Source organism: Lepidochelys kempii, chromosome 6, assembly GCF_965140265.1.
Source record: "Lepidochelys kempii isolate rLepKem1 chromosome 6, rLepKem1.hap2, whole genome shotgun sequence".
Classification (NCBI taxonomy): Eukaryota; Metazoa; Chordata; order Testudines; family Cheloniidae; genus Lepidochelys; species Lepidochelys kempii.
This window is the reverse complement of record NC_133261.1, coordinates 127,934,804-127,957,311: the sequence shown is the minus strand read 5'-3', so window position 1 is coordinate 127,957,311 and position 22,508 is coordinate 127,934,804. Positions and strand designations below refer to the sequence as shown.

Here is a 22,508-nt window from a genome sequence, read left to right as displayed (position 1 = left end):
AAATGTTTAAACTAGGTAACCAGGCAGGGATGATAAACAAGTTTTTCCCTGACAAAGAAATGTTGAGTGACCTGTCTGCTCAGGCCTTTGAGGTAAATTAAGCACAACACAAGGGGAGATACATTTGCACGTAAGTCAACAGGAAAAGCCAGATTGACTGGGGGATGTGAAATCAGCCTGGGAAGGCACCAGAAACAAGAGCCAAAGCGGGTTGTCTTGCGTTTGGGAGAACAGAAGCAGAAGCAAAAAGAGATTTTTCTGATGCATTTCACGAGGAACACTCCTGGCGGAAGGGAGTGATTCGTGAAAAATCTGGCTCCTGATTTGACTGAAAATCAGCAAGCTCTGCAAAGGACTCTGAGAAAAAAACTGTTTGAGACAAAGGGTAGTCTACGTGATCGATCTATCAGGGATCGATTTATCGCGTCTAGTGTAGACGCGATAAATCGATCCCCGATCGCTCTGCTGTCGACTCCTGTACTCCGCTGCGGTGAGAGGCGGAAGCGGAGTCGACGGGGGAGCGGTGGCAGTTGACCCTGCGCCGTGAGGACGTGAGGTAAGTCTACCTAAGATACGTCTACTTCAGCTACGCTATTCTCGTAGCTGAAGTTGCGTATCTTAGGTCGATTCCCCACCCCCCCAGTGTAGACCAGACCAGAGGATTGTAGTCTGCTAAAGTTATGTCTAGACTCTTAGAAGCGTATTCTACTTCTGTTTTATTTGTAACCAGTCCTGTTTCCACTATCCTTACTCAGTATCACTTAAAAAAAATCCATGTTTGTTAATAAATTTGTTTTTCTTTTATCAAAAGTAGACCTCAGCGCTGTAATATTAAGCAAAGTGTGAATTCTTAGCTGAATCAAACAAGCTGGGGTGTACCCTGCCTCTCTGGAGATAATGAACTTGGTAAGTTTCTTTGAGTGTCCAGTAACAGGACTGGATACTCCAGGCGTAGGTGCTGGAACTAAGGGGGCTGCAGCACCTCCTGGCTTTCTATTATAAACATGGCTTACAGTTTGTTTCAATGGCTCACAGCACTCCCACTATACAAATTGTTCCAGCCCCCCTGACTCCAGGGAAACAATCTTCCAGGGGCTCAGGACTTGGAGTGCACCAAGTGTTACCCGTCTGGCAAAGGACAGGCTGGCAGAATTCAGAGACGTTTGTCGGAGGCAGCTAACAGACTGGAGTGACAGGGAGCTGCACCCAGTTCAGCATGAGCAAATCTCTTTTTCGCTGAGGCAGAAGGGTAACAAAGTGTCTCATGGTTCTGAGAGCCCTGAGAAAGTGTCAGTTTTGTACATCCCGTGTGCTTGCACTGCATGACAAACCCTACATAACACTAGAGAACCATAACTAGTCATCATCAGCATTCAAGGCAGCAGGCATCAAATCTCACCCTCCTCAGCACAAGGGCCATATCTATTGACGTACCTTGGCTATTACTGTTTCCAGCCCTTTAGGAACAAGCAAGAGAGACGCTCAAGAAAATCCTTGTGTGGTTTTGGTTTTTCGGAAGTCTGAGGGTGCTTTTCTGAGGGCCTTTGCTTCCACTGAGGTTTGTCACTTCCCAGACTCGCAGTACTCAGGCTATTGAGAAGTTCTGAGGTGCTGACAAAAAACCCTCAGGTGCTTCACAAGAAATACAAGGTTTCACACCGTTTTAGGGAGATGTTCTCTGAATTGTGGAGTAAGCAAACAGTATCTAAACTCCTGCCTGGCCACGTAACTAGGACACAAGGGAGATCTGATGGAGACTGAAACCCTGCCAACTTACAGTAAATGTCTGATCTCCATTTTGAAGCTGGCCAAGGCAGCCTGATGGGTTCCATTCTTGGTTATCAGGAGCTCATTTTCTAACGCCAGAGTCAGCTCTGTCAGGTTGACCTTTCCATCCAGGCTAAAATCCAAGGCCTGTAAAACAGCAACAAGTCAGCACAACAGGGCAACCTTCCCTTCTCCTGTAGGAGCTTAAAATGAAGGTGACAATAGAAAGCTGGGGAGGCCTAGAAGTGGCCTGCGCTTGGTGGTGAATCCGTTCTGAATGGCATCTCTGCAGGGATACAGAAATTTAGCCTCAACTCCCTCCCAAAATTAAATCCATGCTCTGGCAAAGGGGAAGGAGAGAGGCACAATTTCCTATTAGACACAGTAAATCAAGTGCACGCACGACAGAAGTGGCAGATGCATGTTTGTTTACTGTGGGTCTCAGCAAAATTGCATTTGTTTTTAATTTAAACGAGACAAGATGGAGGATTGAAAATAATCTTCCCAGATATAAGAAAAAGTCTTGCAATAAAGACAACTAGAGAGGTAGGTTAATTTGTGCATGACCCCTTAGCTTCAATTAACTTTTGTATTTTATAGTAAAAACCTCACCTTAGTTAGGTCACAAAGCCCATTGCTAGTAATGACAATGGTGGAAGCCTAACCTAACAATCATTTGATTGGCCTCGAGTTATACTTACGTTAAAACAAAGTGTTTTACCATACTTAAAATTATAAAATATACAGTATGTAAAGAAGACAGAAATCACGTTAATGCTAATAAAACCAGATAGGAAAAAAGCTAAAAAATAAAGTAATCAAGCAGCAAATGAAAGAGAAGTTAAGGAGCTATGTTTCTCAAATGCCCGTCTGGCTAAAAAGAAAATGGCTGTGAATTTTTAGACTAGGACTTGCTTGAGTCCAAACTGCATTTCATAGAATCATAGAATCATAGAATATCAGGGTTGGAAGGGACCCCAGAAGGTCATCTAGTCCAACCCCCTGCTCAAAGCAGGACCAATTCCCAGTTAAATCATCCCAGCCAGGGCTTTGTCAAGCCTGACCTTAAAAACCTCTAAGGAAGGAGATTCTACCACCTCCCTAGGTAAAAAATTTTCTTACCTAGGACGGCTAGCACAGTTTTGGTGCAAGTGTTTATAGCAGCCAGTAATGCTCAAACTCAGTGTAGCGTTGACGGACAGATAGGAGAAAATTCTTACAGTGTATCCCCAGTGTCATAGAATCAAGAGTCAAGGACAAAATACAGGAAATTCTCCTTTAGCTTGTTCACAGCTTTTGAAAACGTCGTCTGGGAAGCAGTTTGCTGCAGGGTGAGGACCTCTGTTTTGCAATGGATATGAACATTTTTATCCTCTGGATATGAAACACCTAACATGAGCCAGGCTGTCAAATTCTGCTTTCCATTTTGTACGTGCAACAATTTTTAGAGCATTCCGATGCTGGAGTATTTGGTTTGCTAGTGCAGTCTGGTATTTAGACATCTAAATAATTACACCGCCCCCTGTAAATATAGGTGGTCTACTTCAGGAAGGATGGAATGCTGCCCTTTGTGCTATCTTAAAACACATATTCACTCCGTGGGAGTTGTCACTTCTCATTTCTCTAAGCCTTAGGAAGTTAGCATGGATATCAACATCCCTGCTGTTCCCAGCACTGCATCATTTTATGTTAAAAGTACAGATCCAGAAGCAGCAGCATCCAAAATCAAAATCAGGTGGCTGGGGGATCTACCCAATTACCGTGAGGATTTCATGGCCGTTTTCAATTCCCTCTTCATGCCACGTGTCAAGTACTCGCTCCACAGAGGCATAGCCCATCCCGTCGTCGAGGCTGGAGAAGACTCTGAACCCAATCGTGCTAGTCATTGCGGACAGGGCAGTGGTGCGTCTCCCACTTTCATCAAAAGACTAGAAGAGAGGAGAGATGGGGGTCTGCAAAGGCCAGCTAAGGGCAATACTGGACATTTGCCTCCTGCTGCCAAAGGAGGAAGGTTTATAAACTGAATTGCTGTAAGGACTTGAGTCTTCTCTGAACTGCATTGAGGTGGCTCAGGAGTAATTCCATTTAACTCAGTGAAATTCCAGTCTAACCAGGCCCTTGCTGTTAAGTTTCTAATGTAAAACAAAGGAGGGAAACTTCTACTGTAGCAAGACAGGTTCTCAGGCTGATAAGAGTTTTACCCTGTTGTAATTACACAACTATGGGCAATTGGTTTTGAATGTTTTGTTATTTTCCCTAGAAGGGGTGCCTCAGGAATCCATCCACACGTTTACCTTTGCTGCCCCCACCCTGACCACGTAAAGTTTCAGTGGAACAGTTTGCCTGGCGGTGCAGGTTTTCACCCGATCACTGTGGGAGGACAAATTTCTTTTCCACTTTACACTGTGGTATCAGGAGCACGGGGGTGCTTCCATAAGAGGGGACCGGGCAGTGGCTTATCCTGATTCCCCCACACCAAAACAGTTTACTCCTCTTTACAGGGTACACAAAGATAGCCTTTGTATTCATGATGGGCATAAGCAAACCCAGATGCAGCAGTCATTTTAACCCACCCCGGCTTGGCTTGTGACATTACTGCTGACTTTCTGGAGTCAGATAACCAATGCCTAGGGAAAGCCTTTTCCCAAAATAATGTGCTCTCTTTTCTGCAGAGATAACATGGAACATGTAACAGAACACTTGAAACAGTGACTGCTATGGTCCACAGTTCTTACACCAATGCAATATATTCTGGTAACGCCTGGGGCAAATGTTTAGATCAAGATACGTTCAAACAATTTTCTGTCACCAGCAACCTCCACTTTCCTCCAAGCAAATAAATTCAGCAGCAATCAGGTGCCTCCATGGAGAAATAAAAGCATGTGGACCATGAGTCAATTGCCATTGAACTTTACAGAAGGGCTCTGGTGGACTTTAAAGGACTCTGGATCAGGCTCCTAGTCTAATGTGGCGTCAGGGAATCAGGTTAGAGATCAAGAAGGCCTATCAGCAGAATCAGGCAGCAATATCTACCTGAAAGCTTCTCTTAATATTACTTTATCTAGTCTCCCAACCATCCAGGACTAGCTGCTATTAAAAAATGTCACGCATTCTAGTCAAATGAAGCCATTTTCCAGAGAAATACTGTCCCAGTGCTTCTCACCTGCATGGAGAGGTGCCGTTTGAGTTGTCTGTATGGGGTAGAAGCTGATGGCGTAAGAGATTTTCCATTTTTAAATAAGCCATAGAAAAAGTCCTCTATGCTCATTGTGCCATCTTGTTCAAGATTATGGAACACATCTTCAAGCACCTGAAAGCGGTAAAATACTGTCAACGTCTTTTGTACACATGGCAAACATCTCAGATGTATCAACATGAGACACAGTTTTACAGCTCGGCATAAAACAAACAAAATTCTACCAGTTTAAGTCTTTTGTAGAGATGTCATTTAAGGAGCAAACCAAAAGAATTACTCAGTTTACCAGAATAATAATAATAATAATACATAAGATGGCAATTATTGTATTGTGTACAGTGAGTCACAGAAATACCAAATACACTGAAGCCTGTGTACCAGTGTATTTTTCCCCTGCTACATTTTAAGCTGTTCTCCCCTCTCAAAACACAGTTTAAAGAATTTCACTGTCTTGAGGGGTAGTATATCTTCTAGAAAACATTTGCTCCATTACTCGGGGTTGGTCCTGCTTTGAGCAGGGGGTTGGACTAGATGACCTCCTGAGGTCTCTTCCAACCCTGAGATTCTATGATTCTATGCTCCCAAAGCCTTCTGGCATGAGGGTTTCAGAGCAAATCACGTGCTGAAAGAACACCAGCTTGCAGAGTAGCAACTGAACGAAGGGATAGTGCAAGGTTAAAATAAGTACAGTTTACTACCATAAGGCAACCTGGTTTTAAAAACACCTTAATTTTTAATATGGAAAGTGTTTAAAATGTACAGTTCATTGACTTTTTGCACTTTTGACTATGAAAGAATCTCATCAGTTTTTTGTCCCTTTCAATTCCTGGCTCCCCAGTGGTAGCAGGATGCTGCAATGTTTGTGTTGCAAACACTGCAAATCAATATTATCCCATTAAAATACAAGCTTCCTGAAAAAAAACCCATTTAAGTTGTTATTTGGGGGTGTAGAAAAGCTACTTTTTACAAGCCTGTGAATCCTAAACTGACATGAGTGTCCCAGTACACAATAAAATTCGTGTCAAATTTAGTTTTGAAATCCTGTTGAGTCACAAATATTGCCCCAGGGCATTTGCAAATGGAGCTCAAAGCAAGGTACTGTTGACTTCTTGGCAAGCACTCTAGTTCCTGATTAGGAAGTTTAATACCATGCAGTGGTGTAGTGGTTAAAAAAAAAAAAAAAGTGGGCAAACTAACCTTTTTGATCCTCCAGACTGGGCAGTGACATGGTGGGCACTAAGGGGGTGCAGGGATTCCCTTATTTTGAATTGGGTTTAGGCTGGGATGACATCGGGGTGAAAACCAGAAGTGCCATTAAAAAGCATTTTTGGCACTCTCTGCTATACACAAAGTGATCAGAAGTGAGTTAACTCCGTATTCCCCAACCGAGAAGTGGATAAACTCCATTAACCCTTGACTACACTGCAGGTCTGTATCCAGGGTGTCAGTAGTTTACTTTCTGGTTTGTAATCAGTTTAGACCCCATTTTACTGGAGAAACTATCATTAATTAAGGGCTGTTACTACCTTTTTATAAAGACAGGATCAGTCATTAGTTGACTCAAAACCGTTAAGCTCATTAGGAAGCTATCAACTGGGTTCGGATCCTGTTTTCCAAATGACCCCTTGTCTCTTTAAGATGTGCAATTATATGTATCTTAGGCATTTCTCAGAGAAAAGCAAGTCATTTTCTTGGTGAAAGTGAGGAGTCATTTCTTACGGAAAAGCCTTTACAGCACTTTGTGCCACCCCAGCTTTCCTCTGAAAGGAGAGCCCCAGAGATGGTTACCTCGCCATCCACAGTATGCAGCCCATACTGCTCACAAACGGAGATCAGCTTTTTCCTGTTCAAGTGGCCGTCTCTGGTGATCCCTAGATTCTCACAAACCTCCTGCAGCTTCTCTTCTATCCAGTCCTGGGGAGGAGACGATGCAGTCTGTGAAGCATTCAAGTCATCCGGATTCCAAAATCTCAACTGGCCTGAAACAAGGGCAGTGAGTTTGACATTATTAAAAGGAGGGATAAAAAAATTCAAAACACCATTGCAAGAAACTCTGGAGGATTTTCTAGGACTAGGTGCCAGCGTAGTTATGTCACCCAACACCTACAACTGGCTGTTTGCCAGCACTAGCAAGTTAGCTACCTTAGGGGCTTGTAATGGTGCCCATCACCACAGCATCTGGGCACCTCCTCCTTGCTTGGCAAAATTCTTAGTGAACTTCATGGGATCTTCTGCTGTGCTCCATCTCTGGCTGCGGGGGCTCCACTTGGGGCAGGGATTTTAACCGTGTGTGGGGGGTGGGGGAAGAGATTGGGTTGCTGTGTCCGTCAGTTAAAGGAGGGACTCCATCAAAGGGAAGATCTTGCAGTGTGTCTAACTCACATGCTCCATCATGGGCTTTGGGATCTGCACTATCCAACGGGAAGGCAACTCCCTTGATGCTCAAATGCCCTGTAGTCTGTAACTCAACTGGGACCTGAACCACGAGGAGCTTTGGAGACTGGGATCAAGGCCTTCAGCTGGCAGTGAATGCAGACTGGGGGCCAGTGGAGGGACAAGAGCGTAGGCTGGACGTGCTCACTACACCCTAGACGGAGGAGGAAGCGGTCAGCTGCATTCCACACAAGCTGGAGCTTTTGCAGAGTTGTGTAATCTCTGTCAGAGTTCTTCCCTCAATAGTTGTGTGTCGGCTACTAGGGCCAGACCTGGTTATCGTTAGGGTGTCCTACTGCCCTGGCCATGCTCCTACGGTAAGACGTTCAGAACCCCCCTATCCCAAAACCATCTGAATAGCCCATTAAGCAAATGTTTTGATCAAGATACGTTTAAACAATTTTCTGTCACCAGCAACCTCCACTTGAATCCCTTCCTCCAAGCAAATAAATTCAGTGCAATACTATACAGCTGAAAATGTTAATGTTTAAAGGGTTACTTGAAAGGTTTAGAAGACTTTGTTGCAACTCCCCACACCAGCCTGAACTCTCCCTTTTACACATCACACACACACACACACTCTGGGGGCTGTGAGGGAAGAAACTGGTATTTCCAAAGTAAGTGGGAAACATTTAGCCATCTCTCAAATCAAAGCAGAGTCTTCAGGGTCTTTCTGTGGCTGACCAGCCTCCTGTGATCACTGCTCTCAAGTGGTGCGCCATAGTCCGTGAAGGCAGCGTGCTCTAGTGGGCAGAGTACTGCAGTGGGTGTCAGGAGACCAGTTTCATCCCTGGGCCTGCCACTGACCTCCTGCATGACCCTGCTCATTGAACTTCCGCATCTCCTCCTACTCTTTGGACTGGGATGATTACTCCCTAGGTTTTGGTTGGAGCGTTTGGGCCACTGCTGTACAAGTGATAAGACACACACAACAAAACCTTAAGGGAACAATTTAAACTCTAGCCAAGGCAGAAGGAAATCATTTAATTCTGTGGCTCATGCTGACATCTAGTGGCCACGGAGTGCAACTCCATCGAACGCTATCTCAGCATTCCCACTGCTGGGGAAAAGCCAGGAGAGGGGCCTGTTCGAGCAGCATCTATGGTGGTGGGTCTGCACTGCGGGAGCCCAATGAACCTAGTTACGCAGCAAGAGGCTTGATGTGTGTTGGTACACAGCTCCTCCCCCAGAACTCACAGCATGGGAACCCTGAGGAGCCTGCCATCACAAGACACGGGGACCTGCTAAGGGGGCAGGAGGAGAAACAAGGGAATGGGGTAGGAAAGACAAAGCAGGAGAAGAGGGAGATGAATTAGAACTGGGGAGAGGTCTGCTTGGGACAGAAGAATGAGAATGGGTGAAGGTAGCAAGTAAGAGGAAATGTGCCCCCCCCCGGGGGGGGACTGGGATGCAGGAAGCTGAGAACCCTTCAGGAGAGGGAGCAGGATTGAAGGTGATCTAGGGCCACTGGCCTCCAGGGTGGGGCTCAGGCAGCCACCTCTCCCAGGCCCTGCTTTTTGTCTCATCCCAGCCTTGGGGCAGGTTTCCATTTCAATATGCCACGACAGAAAACTGAAGCCCTGCAGTCTACCTGCCGTTTGTGCGAGCTGGTCACCGTTACGCAAGCAGAGACTCATCAGCCATGCTCCACTGCAAGAGCATCTAAAGCCCCCTCTCCAGCAACCTGAACGGAGCACTTCTGCACAGGCCCTAGGAACAAGCACCAGCTTCCCAGAAGCGCAAAACCAATATTTTCAACCTTTCAGAGGGACAGGTTCCAGCACACAGGGATCTTGCATCCCCAGCGAGAGTGAGCCAGGAAACTTCCTTGGTCCATGTGGTTTTTAGCCTCAGACATTTGCAGCGGTTCCTGGGCTCTGCCCCGCTGAGCATTGCCCCATGTCAGAGGCCCCTGAACAGTCCCCAGGGGAAGATGCTGAGAGCTCGCCTTACAACTAGATTAGGTCTGAATCAGAAATTCTTACCAAGAAATGGCCATTGTTTAATTTTCCTTTTTCCCTCCCTTCCCCTGCTTAACTTTACAAGACTAAAAGCAGGTGCTTCTGCTTGTTCTTACCTTCTGCTTCATATTCCTCACTGTCCTGAGTCTTCCAGTGCTAAGAAAATAATAGGTTCCACAGGTTATTATTATTCAAAGGCAGCACAGGTATAAAAGGAACTCTATGATCATCATCAGAGGAGCTACAAAATTCCAACAATGCCGAGATACTTTCATCTCCACAGCCCCCGGGGCCAAGCTGTCGATCCCAGCCTGTCTGGTGCCGTGCTCTGATAGTAGTGTCTCTATTCCAAGGTATTTCGGTGAGGGTTTGCCAGGAGCATTTCAAAATAAAAATCACACTTCCTAGAAGTGTAGGTTTCAGAGGAACAGCCGTGTTAGTCTGTATTCGCAAAAAGAAAAGGAGTACTTGTGGCACCTTAGAGACTAACCAATTTATTTGAGCATGAGCTTTCGTGAGCTACAGCTCACTTCATCAGATGTTTACCGTGGAAACTGCAGCAGACTTTATATACACACAGAAATCATGAAATCTGTGTGTATATAAAGTCTGCTGCAGTTTCCACGGTAAACATCTGATGAAGTGAGCTGTAGCTCACGAAAGCTCATGCTCAAATAAATTGGTTAGTCTCTAAGGTGCCACAAGTACTCCTAGAAGTGTAGTTATTGCAAAAATCAGATTTGAAGATAACCGGCTAGAGCAGAGTCTGGTTAAACCAGCTCAGTTAGGAGGAAGGAAAGAAAGATTTTTAGAGGGGCTCCGTTAAGCAAACCAGTCCATCTGTCTTTGTGATGGGAGCATGTGAATGTGAAGGGGAAGATTTAAGGAAGGGTATGTGCCTAGACTTCCAGGTTTTGGACCATCTTTCCAATTCTGGAACAGCACCAGCCATCTCTCTTCTGCTCTGGCTATATGACAACCCAGGGTGGACAAGAATGACTAGCTCTAGCAAACTACACACTATGATCTCATCAACAGCAGGTACCTGGAATAGCTGCATCTTGCACACCGCCAGGTGCCAGGTCCGGAACCCGCTTTCCTGCCGCAACAAGTCCACACAGCACACGCAGCAGATTTTCAGTGTCAAGATAAGCAGCAAGAAAGCTGCTCTGCACCCTTGTATACCGCCCCATCTGAACCAAGCTAAAATCCTGGCTCCCCCAGGCTTGAAGATGCGCTAAATTGATTGAATTAAGGCAGCGTGGGTTTGTTCACAACAGCCTTTCAGAAGTGCAAGCACACCTTTAAATCCTACTCTAGGCATTGCTTCCAGCTGTGACAGGTTAGAGACAGTTCGGGGAGAGAGCAGAGCACGGACGTGAGGTGAAATCTAGAAAAAACGCATTTGCAGACCATGGACTGTACATAGGTCCACGTGGCAAATAGGTACAACACACTAGCTTTAGCTTCCGACAGTCCGAATGGATAGCCTCTTGTAGAGCACATTGCTGTAATCCTAGCCAAATATCCCATGCACCTGGGGCTGTGGATCGCCAGCAAGTAGCTGAGCTACAGTAAAGCCCCTCATACACGTATGATCAGGACATCTGCTCACAGAACATGCGACTTAAGGTGAACAAAGAGGCTTAAACTGTTCTTTAACTTGTCCACTGTGACACGGGTGGGACAGGTCAGCCTGTACTCACCAAACCTGTCCCCCGTTTGGAAAGGAAACCATCAAATGGCTGCTGTAGGACAGGAAATGAACACAACAAGCTCCTCCTTACCTAACTAGAATATTTACTGGAGATGCTGAAAGACAAAGCAAGTCACCGATGTACTCTCCACCATCCCTATGGCAGCAGCCAGCTCCCTACAGAACGCCCTTCCCAGAGCTAGGGTGATTTTGGGTTAGCACAGTGCAACGTGGGGGTGGCGGGAACAAAATTAGGAACTCGTGTCATTGCCCTCTCCTTCAGAAAGGGAACAAGTGCTGGTGAGGCAGTCTGAGCACTGGGCGGTTTGCTTGTCCTCCACCAACAGGCAGCCGTCCTGTTACGATTCCCTAGCACGTGGCAGTCAGCACCCAACTATCTGTGCCAGGTTACTTCCACAGTTCTATATTTCACATACATTAGTTAAAGGATTTACCAAGCACTGCACAGCCATCCCTAGATATTGCTGCCCCTAATCAGCGGATGGGGCATTTCATCGCTCATGTACTCAGCACACATGAAGTCCGGCAATATTAGCTTTCATTCTAACGGCAGTATTAGCAGAGGTTACTTTTCCACAGTTAAAAAGAAGCACACAAAAGCATACGCATGTGACTGATGGATTTAGATTCAAAGTCACCCAGGACACAAAAGCTCTAAATCACAATATAAAAGTTTAATACGTCTCATTCAGATTACAGCTAAAAGCCATTAATCTACAACGTTACCATGGAAACTGGATTAGGTCACTGTACTTTTTTAGCATGGCTTCTTGCTTCTGTTTCATCACCTGGTCAACCACATGATACCAGCTCTGAACAGCACACAATTTGCATTTCCACCACTGCCTTTCTGCGTTAATGGTACAGGAGTGAAAACCAGCAGCAGAGCAGTCTGGGGTGGGGGCAATTCATGCTTCCCTAGCAAGGACCCCCACGGAAAATAAAAACGGGTCTGGAGAATGAACCACCAGAATATCCTCCAACGTGCGTGAAGAGTCCAACGCCTTCTACAGCCTCAATGGGACATCATGGATGTAAGCGAACAAGAGCTGCTCGCACAGGTGCCAACTTTCTTCTGTCCGGGTGGGTGCTCGACCCCCGCTCCGCCTCGAGGCCTCGCCCCACACTGCCCTTTCCCCCAAAGCCCCACCCTCGCCCCCGCCTCTTCCTGCCCCCTCCCTTGGTCTCCCTGGCCCCGCTCCGCTCCCTCCCCCCAGCACCTCTTGCCCACCGCCGAACACGCACACCAACACGCACGCACGCCCACCACGTGACAATCGCACCAGCACAAAAAACTGAACAGTTTGCAAACAACCCATAGCCTGAAATGTATAGTTCTGGCAAATATACCAACAGAGACTAGGAACGCATTCAAACATGGAATGAATGGCCTGAACGCGTGCCGCTTAGCCTCAATGAATACTACTCCGCCAGCTCCACTCAGCAATGGCATTAAAGAATTAGGTTGGCTGGATTCCTAGTTTACCTCCAATGACCTCTCAGGAAAGAAAAATATACAGAAAACAGGAGTCGGGGGAACAAATGGCCACAACTTGTGTCTGTGGAAGTGGAAAACAGACGATACTCCTGTAGTCGACAACATACGGCCAAAGAATAGCCTCTAAGGCTCCAGAGATAGACGCAGCCTTCAAGCGTGTTTCTCAGCATCCTCCCTGAATTCCCTTTTGGTGGGAGGTGTGATTGGTTAAAGCAATCTGGATTTTAAAGCAGGAAAGGGTGAGGAGAAGTCTCTCTGAGCCCGGTTGAGTAGGGTTTACATAGAATCATAGAATATCAGGGTTGGAAGGGACCTCAGGAGGTCATCTAGTCTAACTCCCTGCTCAAAGCAGGACCAATCCCCAGTTTTTGCCCCAGATCCCTAAATGGCCCCCTCAAGGACTGAATTTACAACCCTGGGTTTAGCAAGCCAATGCTCAAACCACTGAGCTATCTCCGCCCCCTCCCTCCCCTCCCCCCATATAAGTAGCATAATAATTTAAAAAATAAGAGCTGAACTGAAGCCACTGAAACTTCCAAGCACTCATTGGAGAAGCATCAGGTAATTTCATAAATCCAGACAGTGCAGAGAGGCTGAATAGTGAGCTAAACACCTGTCATCCCTGCTCTATGCTGATAATCAATTGTTGCAGACGCTGAAGGCCGAACGGCCCCGTTAGCCTGACTGCTGCGGTAATTCACTTCATCTGCAGGCGCGCTCCTCTGCCGCCCAGCATCAGGGGCTCTATTGTACTTGGCCACTGCAGCATCAGCTGGCAGGACCCTCTCCGCACCCGGACTCGTTACCAGACTGAATGCTTGACAACAGCTTCATTGTGAGGCAGCGGTACGGGAGGTCAGAGGTCAAGCAACACCCAAAATGGCTGCCACAGAAGGCAGCCAGCCTATTTCAGGAAGACAAAGGGAGACTGCCATCAGTGCTGTGGACCGTGCAGCTCAATGTCACGCAAGGCATTGTTGTAGTGGGCGGGATTGTTCTACAGCTGGATGTGGGTCACACACATTACTGAGCCCCTGTGCAGAAGGCAGAGATTTTAGGAATGTATTATTTTGACAGACACATGCTTTGCTGGGCTGAAGAGCAGATGGCTCAGGTTTTCAATGATCACTAGCTTCTAGCTCAGAACCCATGTAAGCATCTGCAGCCCGTTACATTTGCTCGCTGCGGCCTCTCTCCATAATAACTTAGCAACCTCTCCCACCCTACCATCTGCTTCAGTGAGACAGACCTTTGTTCTCGGTCCGAATATATTGCTAATTAAAATGATGATCAGGGGCTCACACTGCGCCTATTCTATCCTGCACATGTTCAAGCGATCCCTAGCACCAATGTTAACATAAGATTCTTTTCTAGGGGGGAGGGAGGGATGGGGGGGATGGCATGTGTTTGCTGAAGGGTCGACTCATTGATGCAAACAGCCGGAACAAAGATCCCCAAAACTGAGCAAGCCTCTAAACTGCAACACAATATACAGCTGCTTTCAATTACAAAGCACCACCACTAAGAGCCAATAGGGAGTCCGAACAATAGCCACTCACAGCTCCTGTTTTAAAAAGATAAACATGCTTTGGATTATCAGATTTGTACTTTGAAGACTTCAGGATACCAGATTTTGAAAAAAGTCACCGACACGATTTCTCTGCCCAACTTTGTGGGCCTCTTGGCAAGTGACAGTAGCCAGGGATGGAAGATTTTCCAGTTTCAATTACAGCCTTTTCAATCAAAAGCAAATGAAAGTATATGTTCATAGTCCTCGGGCTTTTCCCCTGATTAAGCTGTTCCTTATCTGATAAGCATGCAAATTCAGGAATAAGGCATATGGCTAGGACATAACCATCCCTCCACAGCACAATAAGGAAGGAGGCAAAAAGTTTGGGTTTTGGCCATCTTAGTAGTAGAGGATTGCCAGAAAGACTTCTAGCTAGAGTGTTATACGGGTTGTCCATCACCACGGTATCTAAATAATTTCCACCAGTAGTAAACACAAAAATCGCTCTTCAAGCCCTGTTGGCAGGGTCAAGCTTACGGTTACTGACAAGTGTAAAGGGTGCAGCGCCTGGCGTGTTTGGGGAAGTAATTGCAGGGAAGCTCCGTTGAAGAGGAAGTGGGTTTTGCCCTTGGTTCTGAGCACAGTGAGCATGGGGGTCATTTATTTGGCAGCAAGTTCCATGGGCTTGGTCCAGCTCCTTGGAAAGCTCCATCCCCTTAAGATACAAGTCTTCCCCTGCTTGTCAACAGCTTTTGCCAGTGGAACCATGCAGGCCTGGGAGGCAGCCATCATGGAAGGAAAGGACAGGCGATCAGGTAGCTAGGGCAAGCACTATACAGGGATTTGGATGTCAATGCAGCGACCTTGAGCTGGACTCTGCTGGGGAAGGGGAAGCAGTGTACCAGGGTGATGTGTCCCTGGTAAGCAGTGCAGCCTCAGGGCCCTGGGCTAGCTACCGGGAACTGCAGCAAGCCAGCCTGGAAATTACAAATGCCTGAGTCACTGAGGTCAAATCAGCTACATGTAGCTACAGGCCGCAGTGAAAGGCTCCATCAGCGGGATGCTACATTGCAGTGTAGACACAGGAGGCATGGCTTGGGTGAGCCATGTATGAGGCTCTCTTCTCTATTCTACCTGCTGAAGCCAGGTCTCTCTGTCTACACTGCTCTTTATCCCCGCGCTATCTGGGCATGCAGTGTCTGTACGCTACACAATGCCTTAAGTACAGATGTACCTGTCAACTCTTCGTTCCTCGCTGCTGAATGGAGTCCGTTCTAACCAACGTGCTGTCGGGCAAATCATCGATTATAATTCAAAGCACAAAAAAACCACAAAGAGCTCATGGCTCTTTTTGAATGTGGGGACTATTGGCTGACCCCCAGCATCGACAGCTGCAGGAGGTAAATATCTGCAACTCTGCTTTGCTGCTCTGAAGCGTGTCAGAGGGCAGTAGGTTAATAGCTATGATTGTAACAAGTTTTTAAAGCCCACGTCTAAGTGCTTGCATGGCTGCGGCGTGGCCAAGGCGCTCCTTCCCCATCTCCCAATTAGTCTGCACGTTAAGCAGAGTAATGACTGAGATTCCGCAAACAAATTAACCACCCCCCTCACCCTCCATAGTATAAGCAGGAAGAGAGGACAGAGTAAAGGAGAAAGTGGTCAGCTTCAGACATACAAGATGAACCCTTTTAATTGGCCCAGAGGCTGGTTCAAAGAAACATCCCAATTAAGCCACTGCCCCACTTTGTCAGATCCTTGTGGAACACATTGTGCTTGGGCTATTCACTCTTAATGAAGACCGCTACAAGCCGAAAGACACACAACAGAAACACTGGCCAAGGACTGGCTTCCAAGGATTTAGTCCCACTAGCCACGTTTCTGAGAAGTGGCTTTAGAAAACGCTGAATGTCATCTTTGGGGGGTTTCAGAGTAACAGCCGTGTTAGTCTGTATTCGCAAAAAGAAAAGGAGTACTTGTGGCACCTTAGAGACTAACCAATTTATTTGAGCATAAGCTTTCGTGAGCTACAGTGCATCCGATGAAGTGAGCTGTAGCTCACGAAAGCTTATGCCCAAATAAATTGGTCTAAGGTGCCACAAGTACTCCTTTTATCTTTGGGGGGGGGGGGGTCATTCCTAATCAAATCTGTAGTGTCTTTTGCTCCCCTGCAGAGCTGAGAAGTTCCCGCTACAGTCTGGGAGGCTGAAGATACACACAAGTTTTAGGGCTTCAGTACATATCAGCTGGCCCCTCTCATTTTCAGACACGCTACTGAGAGCATTACAGAAAGGTAGAAGGAAGGCACCGAGAAGCTTATCCAAGTGTTGAGCAAACTTCACGAGGACTATGCATCCCTCCTGAAAGAAAGCAGCACGAACACACCTGCCTTAGGATGTTTCATGCAGACAGAACAAGTATGGCAACTTAGTTAACTGACTGACCTTGTTAATTTACCAGCCTTTTACACCCACTTTACAGCTAACAGAAAGGAATACAATTAAGCAGAGTTTTCCTAGCTGGTGCACTTCCCGAGGAGGTGTATTAACTCTGATGTTAAGGTCAGTGCAGTACACGTGGCCTGCACCAGAGGAGATGGATTAGTTTCTCCATGGTGGCAAGCAAACACATTAGTGCACGTATCACCACAGAAGCCAGTTCTCTTCCAAGTGTATTCAAGTGACTCCTGATCCTCACAGTCTAATTACTGCAAGGAAGGCGAGATTGGAAAGCAAAGGAACGTAGAGCCATGTGGAATTGTTGGCAAGCAACACTAGCCAGGAGCTTGGTCTTTTAAAGTTCTGGTCTGGGTGATGGTGTTTTTTTCAAGTATATTTTTAAAGTTACATGTTTCCCTTCTCCCCTACAGATAACCAGGTTTTCACTGCACAGGAGTATTGCAACGTGTACGCTCTCTCTACGAACAGCTGCCTGCTCCTACCTGCAATTCCGTATTTCAACGTTCCCGCAGTGGGTGTGTGCGGGGTCAACTAGAGCACACCGGGGAAAGAATTCTGCCTCCCATCTTTGGAAAGGTCGGTGCAGCCACTCCACTCAGACAGCTGTCAAATCCACAGCAGACATGCTCCTTGTAGGGCAGTACCAAAGATCATGAGTCTTATCCACCACTTAGTGGCATGCGGCTTGCGCCCCTCAGCAGCCACAGCCCTCCAAGGAAGCAGGGGAAGGAAACAAAAACCAATGTCTCTTCTCCCTCACTGGACAATTTCCACTGAGTGCTATTGAACATTCAGTATCGGATTGACAGTATTTGGCAAACACACAGCAGAGTGGCAGGGACCCAGCATCAGCGAGGTGCTGCTGTGGCCATATGCTAATACACCCTACCAAAGTTACACTACTTCTCCTCCCTTGCACTTTCTATGGCTTGTGGTGGTGGAAGGAGGAAGAGTCTCAGTGCCCACACGATGAGATGCACAAGTTTCATCCAGCAGTACCATGGTGAAGTTTGAGATGCCCTGATTTTACAGAAAACAAGCAAAACAGGAGCGGAGATCTTTAGGTGAGCACAAGACTAGATCTATTATAAATAAAGCTTGATACAATCATGCATCTCTGGAACTGAACATTTCCAGGCTGGCAACTGGAGATGCAGGGGCTGGGAGGGGAAAGCAGCTTTCAGAACCTCAGGAATATTTATGAAGGATCTCTTCTCAAAGCATGTGTCATTTTGGTGTGGCAGATTATGGCAGTGCAATGGAAATCACTAAGCACAAATGGAGAAGATAAGGGGATGGGAATGCCAGGAAAATCCCTATTGTAGTATCTAACAAATGCAAATAATGAAGGCACAAAGTTTTCTGCAAGCCAAGACTCACCACCCTCCAGTTATGGCAGTTCTGTAAAACTGCACTGCAAAGGAACAGAGTAAGAAGGCCAGATTTCCTTAATCTCGGTTTGTACCACAATACACAGATTAATACTCTTGCATCAGATGGCTAGCCCAGTTATTCGTCTTCTATATTAGCTAGTACTGTAGTTACTACTGAGTTTTTACAGATGAACTGAACTGACGGCAGAAGACATGTCTCTTCTGTTCACAACACACTTCGTTAGACATGAAGACAGAGTTATAGCCAGAGCTTAATTACTGGCCCTTACTTTATTCAGAAGAACAAAGAGGCCAGAGGGAGGTATTCTGGTATTTAGTCAGCATGATCTAATGTGTAGAACAGTTATTAACATGCTACATCAACCAGATACAATCATGGATGCTTCTGGGTTTTGAGCAGGAGACACCTTACAAGGCTGGGCCAGTGGTGGCAATGCCAGACATGATCTCGGGGTAGGACTGGACAGCTCCCCAGTTTACTTCAGGAGTTACACTTACCTACAGGCCAAATGTTTAAATACAGACATGAGATTAAGTGAAGCTGCATCTTATTTACAAAGAACGCTTTTTACTCTGGGAGAAAATATTGCTCCGTATTAAGAGAGTGGCATCCAGGAGGCAATAATTCTGCAGTCGGATGTGGTTTTTCCGCTTGGCCCCAGTTCGAAGTAACAGTTTTGCATTGTAAGCCTCAGCTCCAGGCTCTGTATTCAGTTTAGGGTTGGCAGATTTTATTTTTTTTAATATATGTAATTCTTACCGATAATATCAGTGTTTATTTTTAAGCATTTTTACAGATTTTTATCGATTTAACTTTTCACAGCCGTAGGTAATTATAGTGGTTTCAGACAATTATTTAATGACAGTAGATGCAGAGATTAAAAAAATTAAAGCTTTAAAAAACTGTTCGACCACAAACTGTCAACATCACATGTCAAAATAGAGAAAGTAAATCAACAAATCAGACCTGTATTTACTATTCATTCTCTCATCCACTTGAAACAAGCCTAATTCCAGTCTAAATCAATGGATTTTGATGAGAAGTTCTCAAGCCGCGTTTTTCTTACTTCGCCTGTTAGTTTTGATCATCATCTATGGAAATATTTTCTCGACGGTTTTTGTGTGTACAGTGAAATCAACATTCACTGACATTTACCAGTAAAAACCTAATCCTTTTAAACCTAAATTATGCTAAACACACAATAGCCTATTTCCAAACAACGTATAATTATGACAAGGACTCGGGAGATGCTACATTCAGCTCAAATTAGCTCTGCCCTGCTGCCCACTTTGATCAACTATTATGCACAATCTGGCCTTGTACCACATTCTCCCCGGCCGATGTGCAGGGTACAGCAAGGGAGAGAAGTTCGGAAAGAACTATGCTATGGGAAGCTATAGATTCAACAACGCTTTGATCCCAGCTACTCTGGTTTTCCCACAGACTTTACTCAACTGAAGCCCAAGTGAGCAGACTTGAGAAGCCATTTCCCTTCACAAAAAATAAAAAAGGGACCTGTTTCTGACCTCCTTTGTAAAGCACGGAGATCAAGGGATGAAAAGCACTTACATAAGACTAGTTATTACTATTATATTTCTGAATGGATCTTATATTTCAGCTGCTTGGGCAGCATATTAAGTTTGCAATCTTACCCTGCGGTGTTGGGGTTAAAGGAACAATGCTTGGACTGGGCAGGTAGGTCACACCCATATTATTCAGCTGAGGCTCCAGACCAGTGCTTTTCTTTGATAGTGGATTGCAGTGTCTGTGCGTACACATGGAGAGCTGGGTGCAGCTGGTAGCATCAGCTATCTGGTAGCATACCTCCTGGGACCAAAGAGCCTAGATAGTTTTCTGAAATCCCAGGCCTATCCTAGCATCTCATGATAGTGTAACAGCCCTCGGGTCTAGAACCCAGGCCTGACATCTCCAGGCTGCCACCCAACGGCAGCTGTAACCAGCTCATGCTCCACTTCCCATGAGCCACTGTGGACACTGACCTTGGGAAGTTCCACCTTAGGGGTTTGACAGACAGCAGCCTAATGGCTCTTGATTGGCTGTCTGCCTTATATAAACCCAGGCAACAGCATGGATCTTCTCTAGCTGCCACGACTGTTTCCGCTCCTTGCTCCTGAATTCCTGGCTTTGTGCTCAGCTTGATTTGGACTTTGCCTCCTAACTCGGACACTGAACTTTGGTATCGACCCTGGAACCCGACTACCAACTCCTCTGATCCTCCCAGCCAAAGGTGTGGCCCTGCTCTGACCCATGGCCCTGACCGCCCTTGTTGGGATCCTGACAGACTGCTCCAGAGCTCGTGCAAGAGCTGGGCTCCTCTGCGAATCTGCAGAATGGGCCATACAGCTCTTTGGAGTGTGACTGGAAGCCATCCTTCCTACTGCACTGAGCAAGCTCATGTCACCTATAGAGCTTGCAGTGCGGCCTGCAAGTGGTCAGTTATACTAAAAAGTTCTTCATAAAGAGGAAAGATGGACTAGGGCAGAGAGGCAGGTGGATGGTAAGGAGCATTCATTACATCTGCCCACAACCTTGGCAGGAGAGAGAGGGTGAGAATACAATTTGGGCACCGTGGAAAAAGCAACACTTAAGGAGAAGCCTTATTACAGCACACTCCTGGCAGCAGAACACTAACTTGCTTTGGGAGCACACAGTACTGTAGGGACGGACGTACACAACGGGGCTAAAATCGTTAGCCAACATTTGCATTGCTGGCACTGATGCTAATCCAGTTGGATTTCTCCAGCGTCACTGGACTGTTCACCTGCTCACTAGTGAATCAACATATTAACTCAGCGTTAAAATAAGAACCAAATGCTCATAAGGATGCCGCGAAGAGGTCTTTTCCCCAAAAGGCAACCTTAAAAAGTATGCTATGAGACGCGCATTTAACAGTGTGTGAAGTTCCCTTTCTTCCCTAATGTCGCACAGTGCTCTGCCTTGTATTGTCTAGGTCAGCACATTTTTGCACAGATTTAAATTTGGGCCAGTGTAAGAGGGATGGGAGAAACAGAAATCGAAAGACAAGTAGCCAGATTTAAATACTGAGTCAGTGAGCGTTCATCTATACCTGAGGGTCACATACACAAGCTCAGATGGCACCCAATGGTTTCAACTCTCCGTCCCTGGTGGAGTTTAAACGTTTAATTCTGGCACGAGAGGAGTGAAACCAATACAACAGCAAGAAACTGAATTGTGTTCCCTTACAAGGAAGAGAGTCACAAGGAGGCCAGGGTCATGTCCAAAACCTCCCTTTTTTCCCCCCCTCACACATCCCATCAATGTGACATAGGTCCCGTGGATAGTCGCTTTCAGACTATAGATTTAAACGGGGGCACTTTACCTCATCACAGTCATTGGAAGCTATGTGTGAACTCCGGGCTGCTTCATTGTGAGGCTCAATGACAGTCACCTCGGCAAATTCTTCCACGGATTCCCGAAACTCCGGCAGGGACCGCCTACCATAGCGTTTCCCACCCTTGACGTATTTGGGCTGGGCTTCTGGTGAAGAATCTACTGAATTAAAACAAAACACAGAAATGAAGACAGAGCATTGGCAGCATCATTCCTGAAGAAGAGGGTCAGCCTTTAGTCCCAGCAAGATGCATCATCATACAATTGTAAAGAACAAGCTAGTCCTTCACACTTGTGGCAATTCAAAGAGCAGCTCCTCTGGTAATTATATTGTCCACAGTACTGAGTCTAGGACATCTCTAGGTGGTTCCCATTCCCATGAATATTTGCACATGCGCTAGAAGGTCTCCAAAGCATGTCTTGCTTTGCAGCCCTAATTCTGCAGGCAGATTTTCTCAGCATCTTGGAGAGTGGTTTTGAGACCACGGTTTTTGTAGGGGGTTCTCTCACCTGGAGAGCAGAGACAACTAAAACCAAACCAAACACTCCACAGAGAGGCAAATGCAAAATAGTAACTTAGAAAAAGACCCCAAATAAGCATTGCAAAAAGCAAAGAGCCCTAGAGGTGCCAACATATGCCAGCTATGCAGTAGGTACTTAAGATTGCAGCTTTTGTTCCAGGCCACACATTACAGTACATTTATCAACCCACACAGACTGGGAGCAGTCTGAAAAGTAGGCTGCAAGGCTATACCTATTGAATCACTGGGGATGGGCCTGTCCACACCTAAAGGCCCCTCCCCTTAGACTAAGGAGAGGAGCCACCGGACCCAGGCGTTAAGTGATTACAGGGGACAACTAATGAAACAAACAGGGACAGGCATGAGGATCACAGGTCCAAAATCTAGGATCCAGAGGAGGACACTGAGCAGAATATCCCAGACAGCGCCCACTTCTCCTCAAAGGCATCCAGGGAGCCAGTGGACATGGCCTAGAGCAACTCTGCCTGGAGACTTGATTTCAGGAGGGATTGGAAATAGGCCCCACAGTCACAGAGCACGCCATGCCCCCTCCAGCTTCCTCCTCCTGGTATGGTTAATGGCCATCTTGGTCAGCACCAGGAGGAGGTTGACATGGAGATCTCACGACTTAGTGGGGTTATGGATGGGGTGTGTGTAAATAAGGAGATACAGGGAAAAGTGC

At 46.4% G+C, this 22,508-nt stretch overlaps 1 protein-coding gene across 9 annotated transcripts in view; it reads right to left on the bottom strand.

The window, feature by feature from the left end:
* NIN (ninein) overlaps positions 1 to 22,508 on the bottom strand; it is a 105,635-nt gene that overhangs the window by 43,359 nt on the left and 39,768 nt on the right. For 5 of the 9 annotated variants that reach the window (XM_073350184.1, XM_073350185.1, XM_073350189.1 and 2 more), the window contains 6 exons: positions 21,295 to 21,467; positions 9,474 to 9,513; positions 6,752 to 6,942; positions 4,931 to 5,077; positions 3,528 to 3,695; positions 1,778 to 1,914 (listed from right to left, as the gene is read on the bottom strand). In XM_073350184.1, the coding sequence (XP_073206285.1) occupies positions 1,778 to 1,914; positions 3,528 to 3,695; positions 4,931 to 5,077; positions 6,752 to 6,942; positions 9,474 to 9,513; positions 21,295 to 21,467 (856 nt within the window). The remainder of the gene's footprint in view (positions 1 to 1,777; positions 1,915 to 3,527; positions 3,696 to 4,930; positions 5,078 to 6,751; positions 6,943 to 9,473; positions 9,514 to 21,294; positions 21,468 to 22,508) is intronic. The other 4 variants (XM_073350181.1, XM_073350190.1, XM_073350183.1 and 1 more) reach the window with 1 other exon arrangement.